The 19,827-nt window shown below is 54.0% G+C and overlaps 1 protein-coding gene across 3 annotated transcripts in view; it reads right to left on the minus strand.

Moving 5' to 3' along the window:
• Soga1 (suppressor of glucose, autophagy associated 1) overlaps positions 1 to 10,861 on the minus strand; it is a 64,382-nt gene extending 53,521 nt beyond the window's left edge. For all 3 annotated transcript variants that reach the window (XM_013124083.3, XM_013124082.3, XM_005084600.4), the window contains exon 1: positions 10,180 to 10,861. In XM_013124083.3, the coding sequence (XP_012979537.2) occupies positions 10,180 to 10,860 (681 nt within the window). In that variant the 5' untranslated portion in view covers position 10,861. The remainder of the gene's footprint in view (positions 1 to 10,179) is intronic.
• Positions 10,862 to 19,827: the final 8,966 nt, after the last annotated feature.

Genomic DNA, 19,827 nt, shown 5'->3' on the forward strand with positions numbered 1-19,827 from the left:
TGTGTGATCGCTTGCTCTGTGCACTCCAGCCCCCAAGAGTGATTTTTAAAAAATGCTTCAAATGTGATTGAAACTCTTTAAATGTCCCCATTTAAAACCTTCAGTGATTATCAAAACCTGGGGACAGTCACAAGTCTCCTGACCGGCAAGCGATAAGCTGTGGTCACTCCATATAACACAACACCACAACAGAAGAGGGACAGGGTCTGGAAGCCTGTAGCAGCTGGTGCCCTGGCTCCAGAAGGAAGCCTCCAGAAGGAAGCCAGTCACAGTAGATACTGTGAGATGCCATGTATGTGACATTCTGGATGGGCAAGGTTATGGGACAGAGAACACACCAATGGGGGGGGCTTTGATTAAAGAGGAAACTTGGGTGAACAATGAACTCTTCTACACCGTTTTCTTTTTTGTTGCTAAGTATTAAATCCAGTGTCTCCCACATGTTAAGTCCAGGCTGCAGCTCTGAGCTTCACTCCTAACCCTTAGGTACAATTTCTATACTGTAAAATTGTTGTTTTAACACATCCAGTTTGGGGCCTGTGAGACGGTTCTGTGGGTAAAGGTCTTTACCGCTAAGCCTGACAGTTTGACTTTGATCCCAAGAGCCCACTTGACGGAAGGAGAGAACCAGCTTCCTCAAGCTGGTCTCTGACCTCCACGTGCAAGCTGGCACTCACATGCTAATATAACAGAAAGGTAGGCAGGTGGGTAGATGGATACATGGATAATTTTTAAGAAGAAATAAAATTTTAATGTACCTAGTTTTGTGACCTTAGTCTGTACCTCGACTGGAATTAACATTTGCCAATTTTATTTTACAGAGAGACCCTGTTTCAAACAGATAAAAGCAAAGTGAAACAACCCCCAGGGAGGTTAACTCTCTCACTACATGCAGCACGAAGCTGTCCCAAAGCACAGGCTCTACCAGGCCCAACCCCCACTCACTTCTCACCTCCAAGTCCCTCAACTCCCACTTATGTGGGCCACACTCCTGCCATTTGCGTGTTCCCCCTGCAGCAGAAATCGCCTGACCCGTCCTCCACAGCTCTCGGCCTGTCATTCCTGTGCCGGATGGTGTGTGGTGCATCCCGCCTAGGCCTCCTTTGAAGCTTGCAGCCCTCTCTCCCTCACACTCCATGTCACTTACTTGTGACATCCCTTTTACTTGTGTGTCTGCTTGACGGCCTGTCTCTGTCACTAGAGAGCCACACACGACAAGACTGGCCTAGCACACATAGAAGGCCTGGAGGAATAGCTAAGAGTCAACAGCCAGGCTGGGGAAAGCACCTCCATCCCCTGTGCAGCTGCAGCAAACCGCCTCTAGACTCCGAGGTAATGTCCAACGAGGCTTCAACTCCCAGCACTGCAACAGCAGGCCACAGCCACGACAGATTCCAAATCTACTGGCCAATGAGCAGGCAGACAGGGAAGGGACGGGCAGAGTTGAGTTATATATGGGACCAGGAACTTCACTTACATCAACCACACTACAAAGAAATAGGGGCCCATCTCCTCCCACACCCCTTGCCTACCATGTGGCTGTCATTCCCTTGGGCCAAGACCCAGGCTGCCTACCCATCTGCCACCCTGGCTCGAGGCCACTTGTCACCCACCCTGGCTCTGGCAACCTACCCCAGCCCTGGAAGAGCTGACCAGCAGAGTGGCCAGCAGTGGCCACAGGGACAGAATGCCAACCCCACCCAAAAGGCCAGAAAAGCCATCTGCTGTCCCTCCTCCTGCTCCCCGGGACTCTGACAAGGCTCCAGATGAGATCATTGTACTTGGGCCCAGGAAGAGAACTGCAAGAGGCTCTACTTCCCTCCCAACTCAAATAAAAATGCTGTAGACAGACACAGGGAACAGGAACTCAGAGGCTCCATCTCTTCACAGAGTGAGCACTGAGGCTGCGCGGGACTCTGGGCTCCTGTCTCTCAGTGCATGCTCACTTCAGCTTAGCTTCTTTGGGCAGGGGCTTGGGGGAATCAGGTTCAAGGTTTCTAGAGGAAGGTTACATCCAACCAGGTATCATGGGGTCACAGATCTCAATGGCCCTGTTCTGTTGGCACTGGAGATGTCTGACCCTGACTCTGGGACCTGCCTAGCCAACACCACAGACAACAGACAGATTGACCAAGCCAGGCTCAGGCCAACAGGGACAATTATTCCCTACATACCCCGGCAGAAGGAAGCCTGAAATGAGAGGGGTCAACAGTAAGGACTTAGGTTCATTTTGAAGCTCATAACCGGACATCTCTGCCAGACACCAGGTGAAGACCAGAAACCATCATCTCTTTCTCAGTGATGATCCTTCATGACCGGCACTATTCTTACCTTCCCACTTCACAGAGGAGCAAACTGAGGCTGAAGGAGAAAAGGCCCCACAGCCAGTGAGATGGTCTCCTGGCCTGGCACAGCTCCGCACTCAAGGCAGATGCTCTGTCAGAGAGCTTGTTCTCTCTCTCTCTCTCTCTCTCTCTCTCTCTCTCTCTCTCTCTCTCTCTCTCTCTCTCTCTCTCTCTCTCTCTCTCTGTGTGTGTGTGTGTGTGTGTGATGGTCAAGGCTGGGGAGATGCCCAGAGACTACTGTCCACCAAGGTCACATCTGGCTTGTCACTGCCCTTACTCAAATGCCTCTAGGGGCAAAGCAGGCCCCGTGCTGCTGGGGCACACTCTGGAGAGCACCAAACACCAAACACTCCTGTCCTGGCCGGGTGTACAGGAAGGAAGGCAGCTTTGGATCAGGATTTGTTGACAACATCCCCCAGCCTCTGGGCTTCAGCCAAGTCTATAACAGAAGAGAGCAGGGAGTTGGGGATTTAAGAGTCAAAAGAGCCACACAGCCTGAGTCCCTTTTGTCACTTACAGGCTATGTGAACAGCCAGCTCCTTAACCTTCCTTAGCTACAGTGTAAGCCTGGGTAGAAGGGAGGGACTAAACACCGTGGAAGGCCCAAGCTGTGCCCTGCAGAACACCAAGAGGAGCTGCTGTGAAACTAAAAATTACTAGTTTACAACCCAGTCACCAAGGAGTCTCCATAAAGCTCCCCAGCACCTATCACAGGAAACCTGGCCAGGAGCAGTCCCCAGGCACTGCTCCAGCGGAACTCATGGAATGGGGTGGGGGAGTGGATGGGCGAATTCAAGGGCAAAGTCATGAGGGAGTCTGGGTGGAAAGGCTGTGGAAATGTGACCTCATAGGCAACTCAGCCACATGCTCAGCCACATTCTGGGCCAGGAGGGCGGTGCCTAGGCAAGGAGGAACCAGGGAAAAGCGACCAAGCAAAGTCTGGTGCAATTCAACAGCCCAGAAGAGCGAAGCAGGCTCAGGCATTGGGGAACCCCACACTCCCACCAGCCACCACCACACTCCCATCTGTGGTCCAGGCAGGAGGAGACCACTGTCTTGGAATAGGGGCCCCAGGAGTGGTCCTCCACCAGTAAGCAAGCATCACCAGGTTCTAAGTGAGGCACAGGTTTTGGCCATCAGGGGGAGAGTGACTTAGGAGAAACGTGTCTAGGGGAACCCACAACACTGGCTCCACATACGTCTCAGACAGACAGGCACATCCAGAGTGGCAGCCTGAAAACCAGGACCCAGGGCTCTCATGGGGTCAGAACAGAGCCTCTGCTGCTGAAGGTAAGGACTAGAGAACCAGGGTGAGTGATGAGAGGACCAACTCCTCAAATACTGGCTTCCCTAAGGAATCTTCACAGCAACGGTGAAGGACATTTTATAGAGCTGAGGCTCATGAAGGGAAAACACAGGAAGTAAAGTGCAGAACCAGGGTTGTAGTCCAGGCTTGTTCATTCCAGATCCCTTGCTTTTGGTCCTTTGGCTGAGACAAGGAAGGGATGGACTATAAGCTTCTACCTCCTTGAACTCCTCAGGGCAGCCAGCAACGGCAGCCAAGATGGTGGCCCCAGGGGCCCCTCCTTCCTGCACCAGAGGGGTGTGTATTAACTACAAATGATGTCATCTGTTAGAAGCTAGGGGGTTGGTCACAGTTAGAACCCTGGCTGATGGCCAGGACCTTGTCTTTAATTTAACCAAGTCCTCTTCTGGGGTGTCCCTCAGTTACAAAGGCTACCCAGAGCCTGGGGTTCCTCTCATCTTCTGTACAGGGGATGGTGTGGGCTGCCATGTGCCTGAACTCTTTTTTGTTTGTTTGTTTTGTTTTTCAAGACAGGGTTTCTCTGTGGCTTTGGAGGCTGTCCTGGAACTAGCTTTTGTAGACTAGGCTGGTGTCCAACTCACAGAGATCCACCTGCCTCTGCCTCCCGAGTGCTGGGATTAAAGGCGTGCACCACCAATGCCCGGCGTGCCTCAACTCTTATCTCCCAAGTATCTTCAAGAAAGGAAATTCCCATTGTACAGACTGGAAGACTGAGTTTCAAGAGGCAACATGCATAGGAAGGAAGTGCAAGGGAAGGCTTAGCCTCAGACCTAATTCTAAAGAAGGAATGTGCCTAGGAGACCTCACAATCTCCCTAGCTTCCTCCCTCACTGGTCTCCTGAGATAGGAGCAGTTTTGTGCCTGGTGCTAGGGCCGCATGGCCAGAGCCCTGCTACAAACCAACAAAGCTACCTTTCAGTCAGGACCTGGCACTTGTGTCCTTCCTAAGAGGGCCTCCCTTTCCACAACTCTCACACCCATGACTCAACTCTATTCTCGTCTTCCCTCTCACTCTGTCCTTTCCTGACAGGGTCTCACTCTACGTAGTACAGGCTGGCTTTGAACTACTACCCCACCAGCCTATAAATGCTAGGCCTATAAGCATTTACCACCACACCTGGCTCCAGCCCTCCTTTGTAAACTTATCATCCATTTCTAGACCAGAACCACAGCCGAATCAATTAGGCATACACAGCTATTTAATGAACCACCCTAACCCTCCCCCCCCACCACCAATGTGCCCTGTTCCAGAAACTGAGCACCAAGGCAGCCTCTCAGGCAAACCTGAAGCTGCGATGCCTCCTCCTCCTTCAGGAAGCCTGCTTAGCTGCTCTTGTGTGCCTATGCCTCTCTTCACTTCTCTTAAGTTCCAGACTAGACATGGGTACCCTCTGTGGATCAGCACATTGTGGCCTCTATAGCTAGCAGCAGAGGAAGACAGGGTAAGCAGGAAATTCCAAAGAGATCAGAAGTTACCCTGAGGCACTGTTCCTTCTGCGGCAGACTTGCTGTCTGTTTCCCTTAGCCCCTCAGGGCCTGGCTCAGAAGCCGGGGAGCTCTGAGGCACCTTCCCAGTCATGGGGACCTGCAGCCTTCCACAGCTGGGCTCCTGGGACCCCAGATCCAGGTGGTTACAAACCCCAGTCTTGACTCCACTCCCAGTTCCCAGCAGCCTGCTAGAGGAAGCCTTATGAGCAGCTGGAAATAGTAGGGCCATACACAGCAGCTCCAGGGGGACATGGACCAAGACTTCCTGTGTTTATGTGTGTAGGTGAAATGTCACAGTGTAAATGGATGTGTGTGTATGAGCATGCGTGTCTGGGTGCCGTTAGGCAAATACCATGTCTGACATTTGCATGGTCTACCCTTATGACTCTGCTAAGGTATGAAGGCTTGTGTCCGTCCTACATGTGCGAGCCTCTTTGTGGGTATCCACCTGAAATCTGTTGAACCTCAGGCACTTGTGCAAAGGTTGGTTGCTCTCTGAGGAAAGGGTAGCTGGGGTACCTGGGTGAGCCAGTGTCTGTGTCACCTGGCAAGGATGTTGCTGGGTTCCCACAATGCTGGGTGTGTTTGTGTGCACACATTCACATGTATGAGGATGTCTCCAGGCTGTATATAGGAGGGCGTGCTTCTCAGCCTGGAGTCTCCTGCTGGTATGTGTTGTGTCTGGTAGCGTGTGGCATGAAAGGTCTGTCTACACGGGTCTCTATACTGTTTCCCATGTGGATTCCTAGTGACTGTGCCTGGAGGCTGGCCTCTGGCAGCATACAGCTAGCATAAACGAGTCATCAGATGTACACATCAGCCAGGCATGAATGGCTGCAGGTCTCTGAGCTCGAGCTCTGCATAAGCGTGTATGTGTTTATGTGTGTCCCGCCCCTCACAAAGCACACTGAGTTCTGTGGTCTTCCCGGCCACAGCAGCTGCCACTCACACTTTCCACCTCATTCTCTCCCTGCTGGAGCTGCTCTCCCAGCCAGAAGCAGCGACTCAGGACAGGGACCAGGGGACTCTTCTGACCTGGTGACAGACTGGCTCCCTCCTCTGCCTCCTAGGAGTTTTGCAGAACTGCCTGAGGCCTACCACTCAGAAGACTCTGGATGACATCAGAGGGAGGGAGGAGAGAGGAAAGGACAACAGCTGAGTCAGCGCATTTACTGAGCAATGGACATACGTGCATCCTCACAATCAAGAGGTCCATACACACCAAACCCCCATTTTACAGAAGTGACCCCCTTGAGACACACCCCCACCTGCAGGCTTGGAAATCAGTCTTTGCGGGTTTTGTTTTTGAGACACAGTCTTAGCCTAAACTGGTCTTGAACTGAGAATGGCCTTCAACTTCCGGCCCTTGTGCCTCTGCCTCCCGAATGCCAGGGTTACAAGCATGTGCCAGCATGCCTGGTTTATGTGGGTCCAGGGATGGAACCCAGGGCTTTGTGCGTGCGAGGCAATTACTTCCCCGATTGGGTTTACTCACCATTTGCTCACTACAAATCTTAGCATGGCACCTGGCTCACAGGATTCATCTCACCAACCAACCTCCACCCATGGCCAGACATGTCAATAGTAACCAAAAACTCAAATGTGCCAACCACATGGCCGAAAGACCAGGACCAAGACAGAACAGCAGGGCTGGAATGCTGACTGTAAGACAGAGTCCTGGAGCCTCCACTTGCTCATCTGTATAATGGCAATCGCCAGTCAGTGAGGGGTTTTTCTCTGGGCCCTTGTGAGTGGCATCTATCACCCACAGCTGGAACCCAAGTAAGGTGGCTTGGCTCCCCACTACCTACCTGTGCAGCGGGAAATGTGATCATGCTTTCCTGTCCCCCCAGGAGCAGCACCCAATGTGTTAACACTCAAGGGCCAAGGAAACCCACCCTCCTGGCTCCTCCCACTTCCTCCAAGGATGAACACACAGACATCCTGTCCGCTCATGGGCTCAGAATCCTAACAATTCCACACGAGACAAGAGGACTTCACTCACGAGATGTTTTCCTGGCTGTTCACATCTCCCTGATTGCTGAAAACAATAGTTGGAGACTGTCCAGGCACACCCCACCATCTCCACTAGACAGATGAAAACACACAAGCAGCTCAGAGAGTTGCCTATGACCACACAGTAGATGATAGAATCAGGTCTCAGAGCCAGCTCTTTGAGATACCACATGGCACACGGGTAACAGTTCGTGGTCTCAGGGACCTTAGGCCACTGTGGCTTTGAAAGTCAAACACAGTTAACCTGGCTGAAGTCGTATTTCTGGTGAAAACCCCAGCAGATAACCCTCAGGCACCTGAGGTCCCTTCTGCAGCTCTGCTGCAGCCACCACGCCTATCTCCCCAGCTGCTCCCCACAAACCCAATGCTTGTATCCAGGCCTCAACACCAAGCTCACTACCTTCCCCAGAGAAGCACTTTCTGTCTCATCACTGGCAGAGGCTGTAAGCCCCTCACTTGGGTCCCAGAGCATGGCTTTGAGAGATGGGGTCCTTCCTGGTTGGCAGGGGTGGGACCCCGACATCCCTAGCACACAAACTGGAAGGCGAACCTGGACTGTGCCAGCTGGAGCCCAGGGCACCCCCTGCAGCTCACATGGTCAGTCTGCAGCGGATGCACTGGGGATTTGGAGTCATTCTCCTTCTTACCAGTTTCTGCACCACAGATGTAAAGCATCCCAGAGAGGCAGGAAACACACAGGAGACTGATGCTCTCTTACTCTCTGCCCTGCTGGCTGCTTGGAGCAGTGTGGGTACTACCCGAACGCACACAGCAAGAGTCAGCATGGCTCCCTTCCTCACCCAACACTTTCCCAACTTTCCTTGGCCTAGAATGTTCTACTGCAGCCCCTTATTCTGCTGACTCCATCATCTCTCAGCTCCTGGCCTCCCTGAGTCCCCAGCCCCACCTCCATGTGCTCCTGGCACAATTAGCCTTCCCACCCTTGTCATCAGCCACATTGTGCTTGGTTGCAACTATTGTTTAACTCGAGTCTCTCCCTAGTTCAGTTACACGCCCAATCTCCACTATGCCGTTAAGCTCTAAGCAAACAGTGAGTGAGTGGATGGATGGTCGGTCGGACGGACGGACGGACGGACGGACGGATTCAAGGTCAGGAAGAGCCCAGCCTGCTCCCACAGAATCCACAAAAGAATGTATCAGATGCACAAGGAAACATGTTTCTCATCCTAAGAGTAGCAAGTAATATCAGGATAGAAATCTACAGTGCCAAGTGTTCTAGCTATGTGCACATTCAATCTTTAAGGACCATCTGTGTAATTGTTTAATTCTTAACATGAGAAAACTCAGGTCCAAACATGGGAAGTAAGATGCCCAAGATCGCAGTAAGGAAGCTAAAGATCCAGTCGTGGCCCAGAGCTTGTGCACGAAGACTCCACTGCTGAATGGATGGTAGTAACCGGGGCTCAACCTGTCCGGAACTGGAATGTCCCCAGCTGGGTCCTGGTCTCTAGGAGAACCTGGGCTCGACCTGTGGCCCCTCTGGACTACTTTCCCTTCTGCACACTCCTGGGTGGTTTCAGATGGAGTCCAGGGCTCTGTCTGACCACTTCCTGGGAGCACAGGAAGGGGTCCAGGATGAGGGCAGGAAGAGACCAAAGCAAGAACTATGTGCTGCCCTCATTAGCTGGAGTGAGGTGCTCAGGTCCAGGTCTGGAGTAGCTGCAAGGAGCATCCAGGGGGCTGCCTCCGTCCTCCTACCTTCCCCTCTTCTCCTCACTGACTTCAGAGGACCCCACAGACTGACTGAACCCTCCATTGTCTCCATACTCACTCATACTCCCATTTCACAGAACGAGAGCAGAAGCCTGGCCTGGGGGAGGTTCAGGCTAGGAACAGATGGCAGATGACCATTTCTCAGATGAACCTGTGTTCTCTAGTGCACAGGAGTTTACCGAGAACACACAGGACAGAGGATCCAAGGGAAAGCAAGAGCAACACCCCAACAGGCTAGAGAAGAAAAAACCCTCCGACGACAGAGCCAGGAGGTGGTTAAGTGCAGCAGGGCGGACATGCCATTAGAGAGCTGTGAACCCCATGGCTGCTGGCCAGGCCACCAACTGACAAGTGCAGACGACACTGCAGCCTCTTCCATCAGCGGCAGTACACCCCGTGGAGATCCCAGCTTCCCACACCAAGGTCAAGCAGCCAGGGCAGGGCTGTCCCCAGAGCTGCCACTGTGTCATGGAACAGGCAGCCGGAGCAATGGGCTGCACCTAGGTGCCCAGGCGCAGCCGGCTGTCCTTCCCAGGCAGCTCTCCAGGCCCACATGCACAAAGGGAATACCCCGATCAAAGAGGGCAGCTCCCCTCCTCCCACAGGGAGCACCGGCCATGTCTGCCCACGCCTCTCTCAGAGGGGACCGAAGACAATATCCTGGGATTGAGGAAGTGGCCTCTGAACCAGTTCTCCCACGACATCATCCTCTCAGGCTGTGGGACCGTTAGACTGGGCGGAAGTGGACTCCAGCCAAGGGGATGTTCCCAGATGTCATGCTTTCAAACTGGTCCCGCCCCAAAAGGCAGGCGAGGACAGGCCTGCCGGGGGAAGCCCTGGGCGAGGATTTAGGATGCGGTTCGGCTCCCCTTGCCAGCGGATAGCCACGGGTTCCCTGGCAGTCAGACACACCAATGTTGGCTCCAGAAAGGAGAGCCGAGGAAGGCCGGCTGACCTGGGGGCGGGGTCCTGGGCAGCTTAAAGCAGAGGTCAGCGTGGCTGACTCCCCCCCCCCAAGCACCAAGCATCCTCCAAAGCAGTTTTATGGGGGAGGGGGTGCACATCGGGGTCCTTTAGTCGGTCTTATCCAAGATACCCCTCAAGAGAAGAGTAAAAAAGAAGGTGGGGCACTCTCTCTCTGCTTGTTCAGTGTTAAAGTGGACGGCTGTGGTCTCAGGGCCTCCGGGCCTCAGGCCCTGGGTCTCTTCAGCCAGCATTGCAGGTCCTCCTCCCCAAACCCTGCCACTCCCCTTCCCCCTAGGTCCCCACCTTGAGATAGTCGTTCTCCGAGCGCAGTTCTTCCAGCTCCCGCACCAAGCCGCCGGGCCCGCAGTCCAGCATCTCCTCGGTGAGGTCGGAGAAGGCGAGCGAGGCGCTGAGTGGCATGCGACTGCTGCCCACCGACGATGCGGCCACAGACGGCTCATCTGGGGAGGCGGGCGGCCGCGGAGGCTGCTGCCCCGACGGTGCGGGCTGGGGCGGCTGCCCGGTGCGGGTCCCCGCCGGGCCACCCGCCGCAGACTCGGCGTCGCTGCTCAGCGCCAGCTCCAGGCCCAGAATGCGCGCCTCCTCCGACGCGCAGTCCGACACCTCCGAGCTGCTGTCGGTGAGGCTGGGCGGCGGCGGCGGCGGGCGCGGCCCAGTACCCGGACGAGGGCGGCCCTTGGCTCGGACCCCCGTGCGCACCCCGGCCACCCGTGGCCCTGCGCCCCGGGCGCCGGGCGTCACCGTGCGCCCCTTCTTGTCCGGCCTCACTGAGGACGCAGCGCCACAAGCTGCAGCGGCGCCCGGGCCTGTGCCGCGGCGGCCCTTGGCCAGAGACCAGCCGGCCACGTCCTTGGGCCGGGCTGGCGACGGCGCGCGGTGGCTCTTCTTCCTTTCCGTGGGGGGCGCGGGTGCGGGCGGGGGGCAGTAGCCCCGCGCTGATGAGTCTCCCGCTGGCGCCTCCATCGCGGCCTCCCCGACTCTCAGCGAGCGGCGCGCATGGCCCGGGAGCGGCGGGTCTGGGGGTCCCTGCGGCGGGTTCCGGATGCGCTCCCGTCGCTCAGGCCGCGACTGCGCTCCGGCCTCCTGCGACCGGGGACTGCGCTCGGGCCCTGACCCGCGCCGCGCGGCCTCTCCGCCACTCGGTGCTCGCAGCGCGCGGCCCGATCTCCTCCAGGCACCGCGACTCCGGCTCCGGCTCCGCCCGGTGCCCGCCCCCTCCGCCTCGCCGCGCCCTCGGAGCGAGCCCGGACCCCGGCTACCGCCTGCTCGGCGATCGCCGCCTCGGACTCCCAGTCCGGCTGAGGCCAGGGCCCCGGCTCCGCCCGGCGCGGCCCGCCCCCCACGCAGCCCCGCCAGTTCCCCGCCCCGCCGCCTCGGCTCGGGGGCGCGCGGCTCGGCGAACAAAAGGCGGACGCGGCGGGAGCAGCGGGGAGGGACGCGGGCGGGGAGCGAGGGAGGGATCCGCGAAGCAACAGCGACCCCCTCGAGGGTCAGGCAGGCCCGGGCAGCCGCGGCCTCGGCTCGCTCCGGCAGCTCCCGGCCACTGGCCGCTCCCCTGCGGGCTGGGGGCTCGCACCCGGCCGCGGAGCCTGGAAGCCTGGCGTTGCCTTGGGGGCCTCGTGGACGACAGGAGAGGATATTCCCCGGCTGAGGCCCCACGGACCTCAAAGGGCCGGAGCCAGCATCCATGCACAACCAGCACCGCGCCGCGCGCTCCTTGCGGGTGCTGAGCTTGCGCGAACTCCGCCCCCTTTAGCTGGGCATGACAAACGACCCCATCCCTTAGAACGGTAAACTGAAGTATGACCCGGCACGCGGTCGGCTCTTGGTCAGTGGAGGAACCAGGATGGAGCCTCAAGCCTCCAGAGTGACTGGACTCCTGCCTCTGCTGTCATTGTGACCCCGCGTATATACTGGACTCTGCACACCCTGGCCACCTGCGATCCCAAGCATAACCCTGTTTCCCCCCTTCCCCCCACCAGTTTCAAGGTCTTTGCGATTAAACTTCAGTCTGTGCCTCATGGATGTCAACTATCGGATGCTTGCGGGAGGGACCTCGGCTCTGGGCCCAATGGAGACTAGCATGGCCTGAAGACTGTGACCCTGAATCCTACTTGGTCACCCCTCAAACCAAGTGCACCCTACCCCGTTCTAGTGGGCGTGTTTTGTTTTGTTTTTTCCCCTTCTAGGCTGCTCTCATTAACCAAGTAGTTTCTCCAGGTCCCTTATAGACCTCCCTCACCTCTGCCCTCTCCTACAGCCCTCACCGTGCCTGAACCACAGTAAGTTCGTTGGCTGGTTCATGGAAGGCACTCATCCTCAGAGTGCCTGCCCGCCCACACACACACACACACACACACACACACGCACACACACACGCACACCTTCTCTAGTCCCTTCCCTCTCTCCTCCTTTCCCCCTTCTTTTCCATGCGTTCCTCTTTCTCCTCTTCGCTCTTCCATTTCTCCTACTTACTCTTTCGCGCCTTCTCCTAACCTCATCTACAACACAGCAGGCTGGTACCAGGTTTACTCCTTTTTCTCCTACCCACTCTCCACACTGAAGTGCAAGCAGGTCTGCCGCAGCACTGGGTTAGTGCTGGGCATTGATTTGGGAACCTTGTGCGAGAGACCCAGGCTGAGTGAGTCATTTTACAGGCTGGCCAGAGTCCAGCCTGGTCTGGTCTAATGTGCCCATGACAGGCATATCAATCGGTCCCTGCTCTCGCAGGCTTTCACAGTGGTACACAGAAGTTGGGCAGTCCCTGCACATTTTTGCCCTCTCTCTGCTTCTGCTTCTCCTCCTGTGGAGAATGTGGGCTTTGAGGTGTGAGAGGGTCAGCTTGTGACCATCAGTTGCTCCAAGCCCACAGCTGTGTCCTTTGGGTAGGCACTAATGCTGACCATGATTGATATTTCATCAAAGAATCTTAGAATTCTCTCCCCTCACTGCCTCTCTCTCAAGATGGGGGTCTCATATATTACCCAGGCTGGCCTGGAATTCTTGAGCTTTGATAAGCTTTAGCTTCACAAACAGCTGAGAACACGAGAATCTGTCAACCCTTGTCTCAGAAGGGTTAAGGAACTTCTCTCTGGTCAAATTTTCCAAAAAGAAGCCCATGGATGTGTATTCCAATTGCTCTTTTATTACTGTTATTTTGTGTGTGACACACGTGTGTGTACATGTGCAGGTGCACACAGGCCACAGTGAACGTGAGGGTCAGAGGACAACTTTCAGGATTTGGTGCTCTCCATCTGACTAATTGCTCTTCTCACAGTGACAGTGCCACTTTCCGCAGCCACCGAGTCTGCTTCCTGCCCTCAGTCTGGGCAGAAGACCTCTGTGACAGGCCTCTCACTCCTGTGCTCTCTCTATTGCTCTTCATCCATCCTTGGAATCCAAGTGCCATGGGGAAAGGAAGTTTAGGCCTCCTGGGGTGGCCACGTGGAGGCAGCCCAGGCAGCAACTCTCGTCCCTACTGGTCTGTGAGATGACCAGCACCCAGATACTCCACCCATCTGCTGCACCCATCTGACTGCAGCAGAGATGAACGCTCTCATCAACCCAGCCCACAGCTCTGAAGGCATCAGGGTGCCCCCGGTTTTTTTTCCCCTACATAGCAGTGGGTAACTGGAATGCACAGCCAAGATCATACACCTTGGAAATGGCCTGGCTGGGGTTGTTTGATCATAGGCTACACTCTTCCAGGGCCTGTTACTAATTGGCCAGCTTAAGTATCCAGTGAGTGCTGCAAAAATTGCTGACCAAGGAAGAAGCATTCAATGATGGCTTTAGTGGCAGGTGTAAGAAATGAAGGGGGCCGGGCGGTGGTGGTGCATGCCTTTAATCCCAGCACTCGGGAGTCAGAGGCAGGCGGATCTCTGTGAGTTCGAGGCCGGGCTGGACCGATAGCCTCCAAAACAATACAGAGAAACCCTGTCTCGTAAAAACCAAAAAAAAAAAAAGAAAAGAAAAGAAATGAAGGGGACGATGACCCCAAAGTTCTCCATTCAAGCTGCTAAATTGCCCATCGGGATGGAAACTGAATGGCAGCTAACTCTTGGAAGGCTTCCAAGAGGAGGTATCTTTTCCTACTAAAGTGAAGGTCATTTTCATTCTACAAATCATGAAAGCAATATGCCACCTGCTGTGGGGTGATAGAGAACCCCACTTGGGTAGGGTTATCAGGGAACCCTCTCTGAGGAGGTGGCCTGTATGCCAGTTAGCCAAAGGGCCTGGGAAGAGAATCTGGGGCAGATTGAAGAACAAGGGCACAGTCCCTGGAGGAAGAGAAAGTGTGACAGATGCTTAGGCAGGGGAGGTTAGTGTGGCTGGAGCCCCCTGGGAGATAACGAAGGAAAAGATAGAGTGGAAAGCAGGAACCAGACGGGACACAGGCAAGGGGGTGTCTCTGATGCAGTGACAAACATTGGAAACTGGCAGCAGGGAGTCACACCATCTAATTTATGTCCAGAAGTAGATCGGCATGCTGACAAGAACAGTTAGTTGCTGGCCAAGCTTAGGAGTTCATAGACAGGACTCTGGGAGCTAAGGGAGCTGAGTCGCATCTAGAAGCCATAGAGAAAGAATGTGTCCTGCTTTGAAGAACCAACCACTTTTGGCTGGATGTGGACTCCAAAAAGTGATGTCAAGTTCATCTCCCCATTACCCTTTGGAGAACAAATTACCGCACCATTTGCTTTAGCAGGAAGGACAGGCCGGGAGGTCTCAAAGGGTAAGAGATCCTCAGTTCATAGGGCACAGTGGGTTTGAGGCACCTGTGGAGATGCCCAATCAGAGACCCAGAAAAGAAGTAACACAGGCATGTGAAGCCAGGCCAGCAACGAGGTCTGGAGTAGTCAAGAAAATGTTCACCTTGAGGGCTGGAGATATTGCTCAGTTGGTAGCATTCAGCTTAGTATGCCAAGGCTCTGGGGTCCATCCCCAGTATCACATAAAACCAGACACAGTGGTGCATGCCTCTGTAGTCCCAGAACTCAGAAGGTGAAGGCAAGAGGACCAGAAGTTCAAGATCATCCTGAGTGGCATAGTGTGTTTGAGGCCAGTCTGGGCTACAACGAGACCCTATCTCAATAAAAGAAAATATTCACTTTGAAACTAGGTAAACTTACTCAGGGAGAGAGTCTGAGGAGTGTAATATGATAAATTAAAAGACCCAGATATTGGGGTTCAAGCTTCAGGCTGAGGTTCAGAAAAGCAAAGCAGCTGGCCACTAGCTTTCACCTCTAGCTCAGGGTGAAAGGACTGATCCATGCATGAGCTCTTCACCAAGTCTCAAACTGTTGCCTCTCCTCAGTGTGGCTGGAGAACGAATGCCTCATACTGACTACTGAAGACTCTGCTCCTGTCTTTTATACCCCTCTAGGATTAAAGGCACGCGATCCCATGTACTGAGGTCATCTTTGTGTGAGCTGTTTCTCTTTAGGACTAGGTCAATCTCGTGTAGATCTGGGTGGCCTTGGACTCACAGAGATCCCATCAATCTCTTAATCCTGAGTCCTAGGATTACAGGTATGGACCACCACCTCCTAGCTTCTGGCTGCTGGGATTAAAGGTGCGTGTCACCACTGCCTGATCTTCATAGCTTGAGGCTGACTTTGCTTTTCTGAATCTTCAGGCAAGCTTTAATAAATCATAAATAATATATCACCATTAGGGAGAGAAAAACCAGTCCAGAACCAGAAAGTTAGGTATTTCTCTTTCAAGAAAATAGTAAAAACAAAAATAGAAAGCAGCGACAAAAGTGTGGTCCCTGCCCTAGCGAAGGAGTAGAGCAGGTTGAGAGAGGCTGCTGGGGTGCGGGGTGCAGAGGTCTGACAACAGAGCCATAGGACGTGGCCTGAGAGTGCAGAGAGGTGGAGGCAGAGTGTGGAGAAGTGGCAGGATCATGGGGCCCAAGGAATCGGCAAGGAAGAGGAGCAAGAGGCAGGAGAGGAGACGGAGCCAGCTTGGCTTTGGAAAAGAGCAGGACCCACCTTCCCTAAGGGAGTGGAAGGTGGGCTGACCAGCAGGAGACATCAGCTGAGGGGGAGGAAGAGGGGGAGCCTTGAGGAGGATAAAGTCTGGAAGCAAAAGTGACCTCACAACTGGAACCGACTTCCCGGTATGCCTGCATGAGTGTGTTAGAATGGCTCCACACCCACGTGAGACTCAGAGAATATCCAGGTAACCTGGCGAACACGAGTGTGTTCCCTCTGGTTAGACACGGTTTCTCTATGTAGCTTTGGAGCCTGTCCTGGAACTCACTCTGTAGACCAGGGTGGCCTCGAACTCACAGAGCTGCCTGCCTCTGCCTCCCGAGTGCTGGGATTAAAGGCGTGCCCCACCACTGCCTGGCTCATCTTTCTTTTGTGTTGCTGAAATCATACTGAATTTTAGAGGCAGGGGCTGGAGAGATGGCTCACCCTTACTGCTCATGCAGAGGACCCAGGTTCAGTTCCCTGCACTCAACTTGTGACTCACAACTGTCTGTAACTCTAGTTCCAAGACACAAATAAGGTACAAGCAGGGAAAACACTCATACATATGAAATAAAATAAATATCCCCCCACAGACACATCTTGAGGCATTACAATGAATCCTATGTCAGCCTTGGTTAAATAGCAAAACCCTCTCTTTAAAAAAAATAAATAAAAGACTAGCCAGGTAGTGGCATAGCATGCCTTTAGTCCCAGCACTCAGGAGACAGAGGAAGGCAGATCTCTGTGAGTTCGAGGCCAGCCAGGTCTACAGAGTGAGTGCCAGGACAGGTCCCAAAGCTACATAGAGAAACACCATCTCAAAAAAGCCCCCCCTAAAAAAACAAAGACTGGGACATAGCTCAATCATAGGACACTTGCCTAGTATAAGGCCTTGGATCCAATTTTCAGCACCATACATAAGGAAAGTTGTTCCCAGGGGTGAAGGCTGTGTTCGGAAAGGGGCTGTGCCAGGTCTGATGGAGGAGAAAGGTGAAGGGGCTGCAAGGAATCCGATGGTGGCATCTCCTAGGGACTGTAACCTGGCAAGGGTTGCTCCTGTCTGATCACACACTGAACCTTCCAGACATGAGAGCACAGAACTGGACAGTCAGTCAGAGTGCTTGCTGGTCAGTCAGAGTGCTTGGTGGTCAGTCAGAGTGCTTGCTGGTCAGTCAGAGTGCTTGGTGGTCAGTCAGAGTGCTTGGTGGTCAGTCAGAGTGCTTGGTGGTCAGTCAGAGTGCTTGGTGGTCAGTCAGAGTGCCTGGTGGTCAGGTGCTGAGTGAATTGCAAAAGGCGCTGGGTGAGTGGGGTTTGGTGGCGCACCCACGTCTCCAATGCCAGCACTGGGGAGGCAGAGACAGGAGGATCTCTGGGATGTCAAGGCCAACCTGGTCTACATAGCTAGATCCAGGCCAGCCAGGGCTACATAGTGAGATCCTGTCTCCAAAAAAAGAAAAGAAAAAAAAGAATTGGGGTGAAGGGGCCAGGAAGCCAGGCCTGTGACCATGAGCTGTTTACAGCTCAAACACCCATTGCAACAGCCATGTTTGTGGTAACAACAGGTCCCTTCACTTTCCTGTTTTCCCTATAATATAAGTCCTTAGGCAGGCCATACTTCCTGGACAGAGTGCTGCCCCAGGTCACCTGGCCTTGAGGCCCAAGTCACCTGATGGCCATCAGAGCTGTCTTCTAGTTATGTGGAAATGGACTGAACCACCATGACTTAGTTAGCTGATCTGCCCAGCAGGCTTTTCAGGGGTTCTTGGTCTGGTGGGGATACTCACTTTGAAGCCCCTCCCAAGTCTGAGCCCTGTGATTGAAAAATATAGCCGGGCAGTGGTGGTGCACGTCTTTAATCCCAGCACTCTGGAGGCAGAGACAGACGGATCTCTGTCAGTTCTGAGGCCAGCTTGGTCTACAGAGTGAGTTCCAGGACAGCCTCCAAAACTACACAGAGAAACCTTGTCTCTAAAAACAAAACAATATAACAATAACAATATATATATATATATATTTATATTCTCACAGTCCTACTGAGAGCCATGGGCAGGGTGCTCACCGTGTGCCACACTTGTGTAGGCTTCCTGTGAGAGACCTTGCCAAACGTACCCCAGCCAATGAGGAAAGTCCTTATCCCACCTGTGGGGAGGCGTTGGCTGGGGCAGAGTTCAGGCCTGGGCTCCCCGGAGTGATCTGTGGAGAACCCGCAGCACAGCTCTTTCTTGTGTCAACTGCACATCTCTGAGTCTAACCCTAAGTGAGAGGTCTGACCTCCACGGTGGGCATCAGGCAACAGGTGGTATTGAGGAGCCAGTGAGAAGCAGCTAGGAGCCACACAACCTGGTATCTCTCCCCTCTTTCGGCTAATGGTGACAGGGCTAGGAACCTGGGGGGTGGACAAGGTCTTGTTAGTGTGTTTGTGGGATTTGAGTTTATGACGTAGGGTAATCACTGGCACATTTCCATCTGGAACTGGCCTGGCATGGGGCCAGGGCCTGCCGCCTCAGGGCAGGTATAAGAAGCCAGGAGAAGGGCAGGAACCAGGGCCAGGCAAAGACACCAGTCACACACAGAGGTGGGACCAAAGTCACTGTGTCCAGACATCGGTAGAGACAGGTCATTCTGGGTGTGGCCTTCTCTTTGAGGGGTTGCAAAGACCATCGGTGGATGAGCTGCAGGAGGGGCGGGTCGGCAGGGATTTTGGTGAGTATCTTCAGCCACCATCTTCCCCAGCGTCTAGCTCTCCCTTCCCCCACTGCTCCCGCCTCATTTGACTGAGGATCCCAAGTGGAGGCCAGGTGGCCTCTCATTGGGGATTGGACACTGGATCTATCCAAGGGCAGGTGCAATAAATACTGGCATTTAGCCAGCTGCATCAAATGCCCAAGTGCTGTGGGTTACCACACAGACTTAAGCACAGGGGAGGGAGGCTTAGTGTCCTGATCCTTGGGCATTATCTTCGTTTCTTTTTTCCTTTAGATTTTATTTATTATGTATACAGTGTTCTGTCTGCATGTATCCCTGCAGGTCAGAGGAGGGCACAGATCTCATTACAGATGGTTTTAGGCCATCATGTGGTTGCTGGGAATTGAACTCAGGACCTCTGGAAAAGCAGTCAATGCTCTTAACCTCTGAGTCATCTCTCCAGCCCTATCTTCATTTCTTATGAGAGAGATTCTGTGCTCCCAGATGAGGAGAGTGTGGGGTAACTTGTCCAAGGTTGCATGACCTAGTAAGGAGTAAATCTCTACCTCTTCAAACTCCCTCCCTCCCTTCCTCCCTCCCTCCCTCTCTCCCTCCCTCCCTCTCTCTTTTTTTCTTTTCCCCCCTTTTCCAGGTTTTTGTGCACACTGGGAGGAAGCTACCCTGGAGGAGAAGAGCCTGTCTTGGGTTAAGAGTGGAGGGGTGTGTGTGTCTGTGTGCATGTGTGCATGTGCGTGCGTGCGTGCGCGGCGCGCGCGCGCGCGTGTGTGTGTGTGTGTGTGTGTGTGTGTGTTGGGAGTGTGATTTGCCATTACCACTGAGCAATAGCCTGTTCTTTTTCTCCCCTTCCCTTCTATTCCTTTCCCTTCCTTTATTTCCTTTTCTTTCTCTTCTCCTCTCGTTCCTTCCTTTCTTCCTTCCCTTTCTGTCTTCCTTTCCCTTTCTTTCTCTTTATGCTAGAGATTGGGTTCAGGGCCTCCCTCGTGCTAGACAAGCACCTACTGAGATGCAACCTTAGGCAAAACTATGACCTTAAAAGGTGGGTTCATTTTGTCTGGGCATGCCCCTTCAGGCTTTTGGTACATACAGCACACTCTTCAGCTCGGGAGGGATATGGATTGCAGGCCATCAGTCCTGGAAAGCTCCTGAGATTTCCAGTCCAGTGAGTTAAAGTTGTAGAGAGGGGCTGTGAGGTGGGCTCGGTGGGTGGGTGTGGTTACCATGCAAGTCCAATGACCTGAGTTCA

This window comes from Mesocricetus auratus, unplaced genomic scaffold, assembly GCF_017639785.1.
Source record: "Mesocricetus auratus isolate SY011 unplaced genomic scaffold, BCM_Maur_2.0 Super-Scaffold_100028, whole genome shotgun sequence".
NCBI classification, from domain to species: Eukaryota; Metazoa; Chordata; class Mammalia; order Rodentia; family Cricetidae; genus Mesocricetus; species Mesocricetus auratus.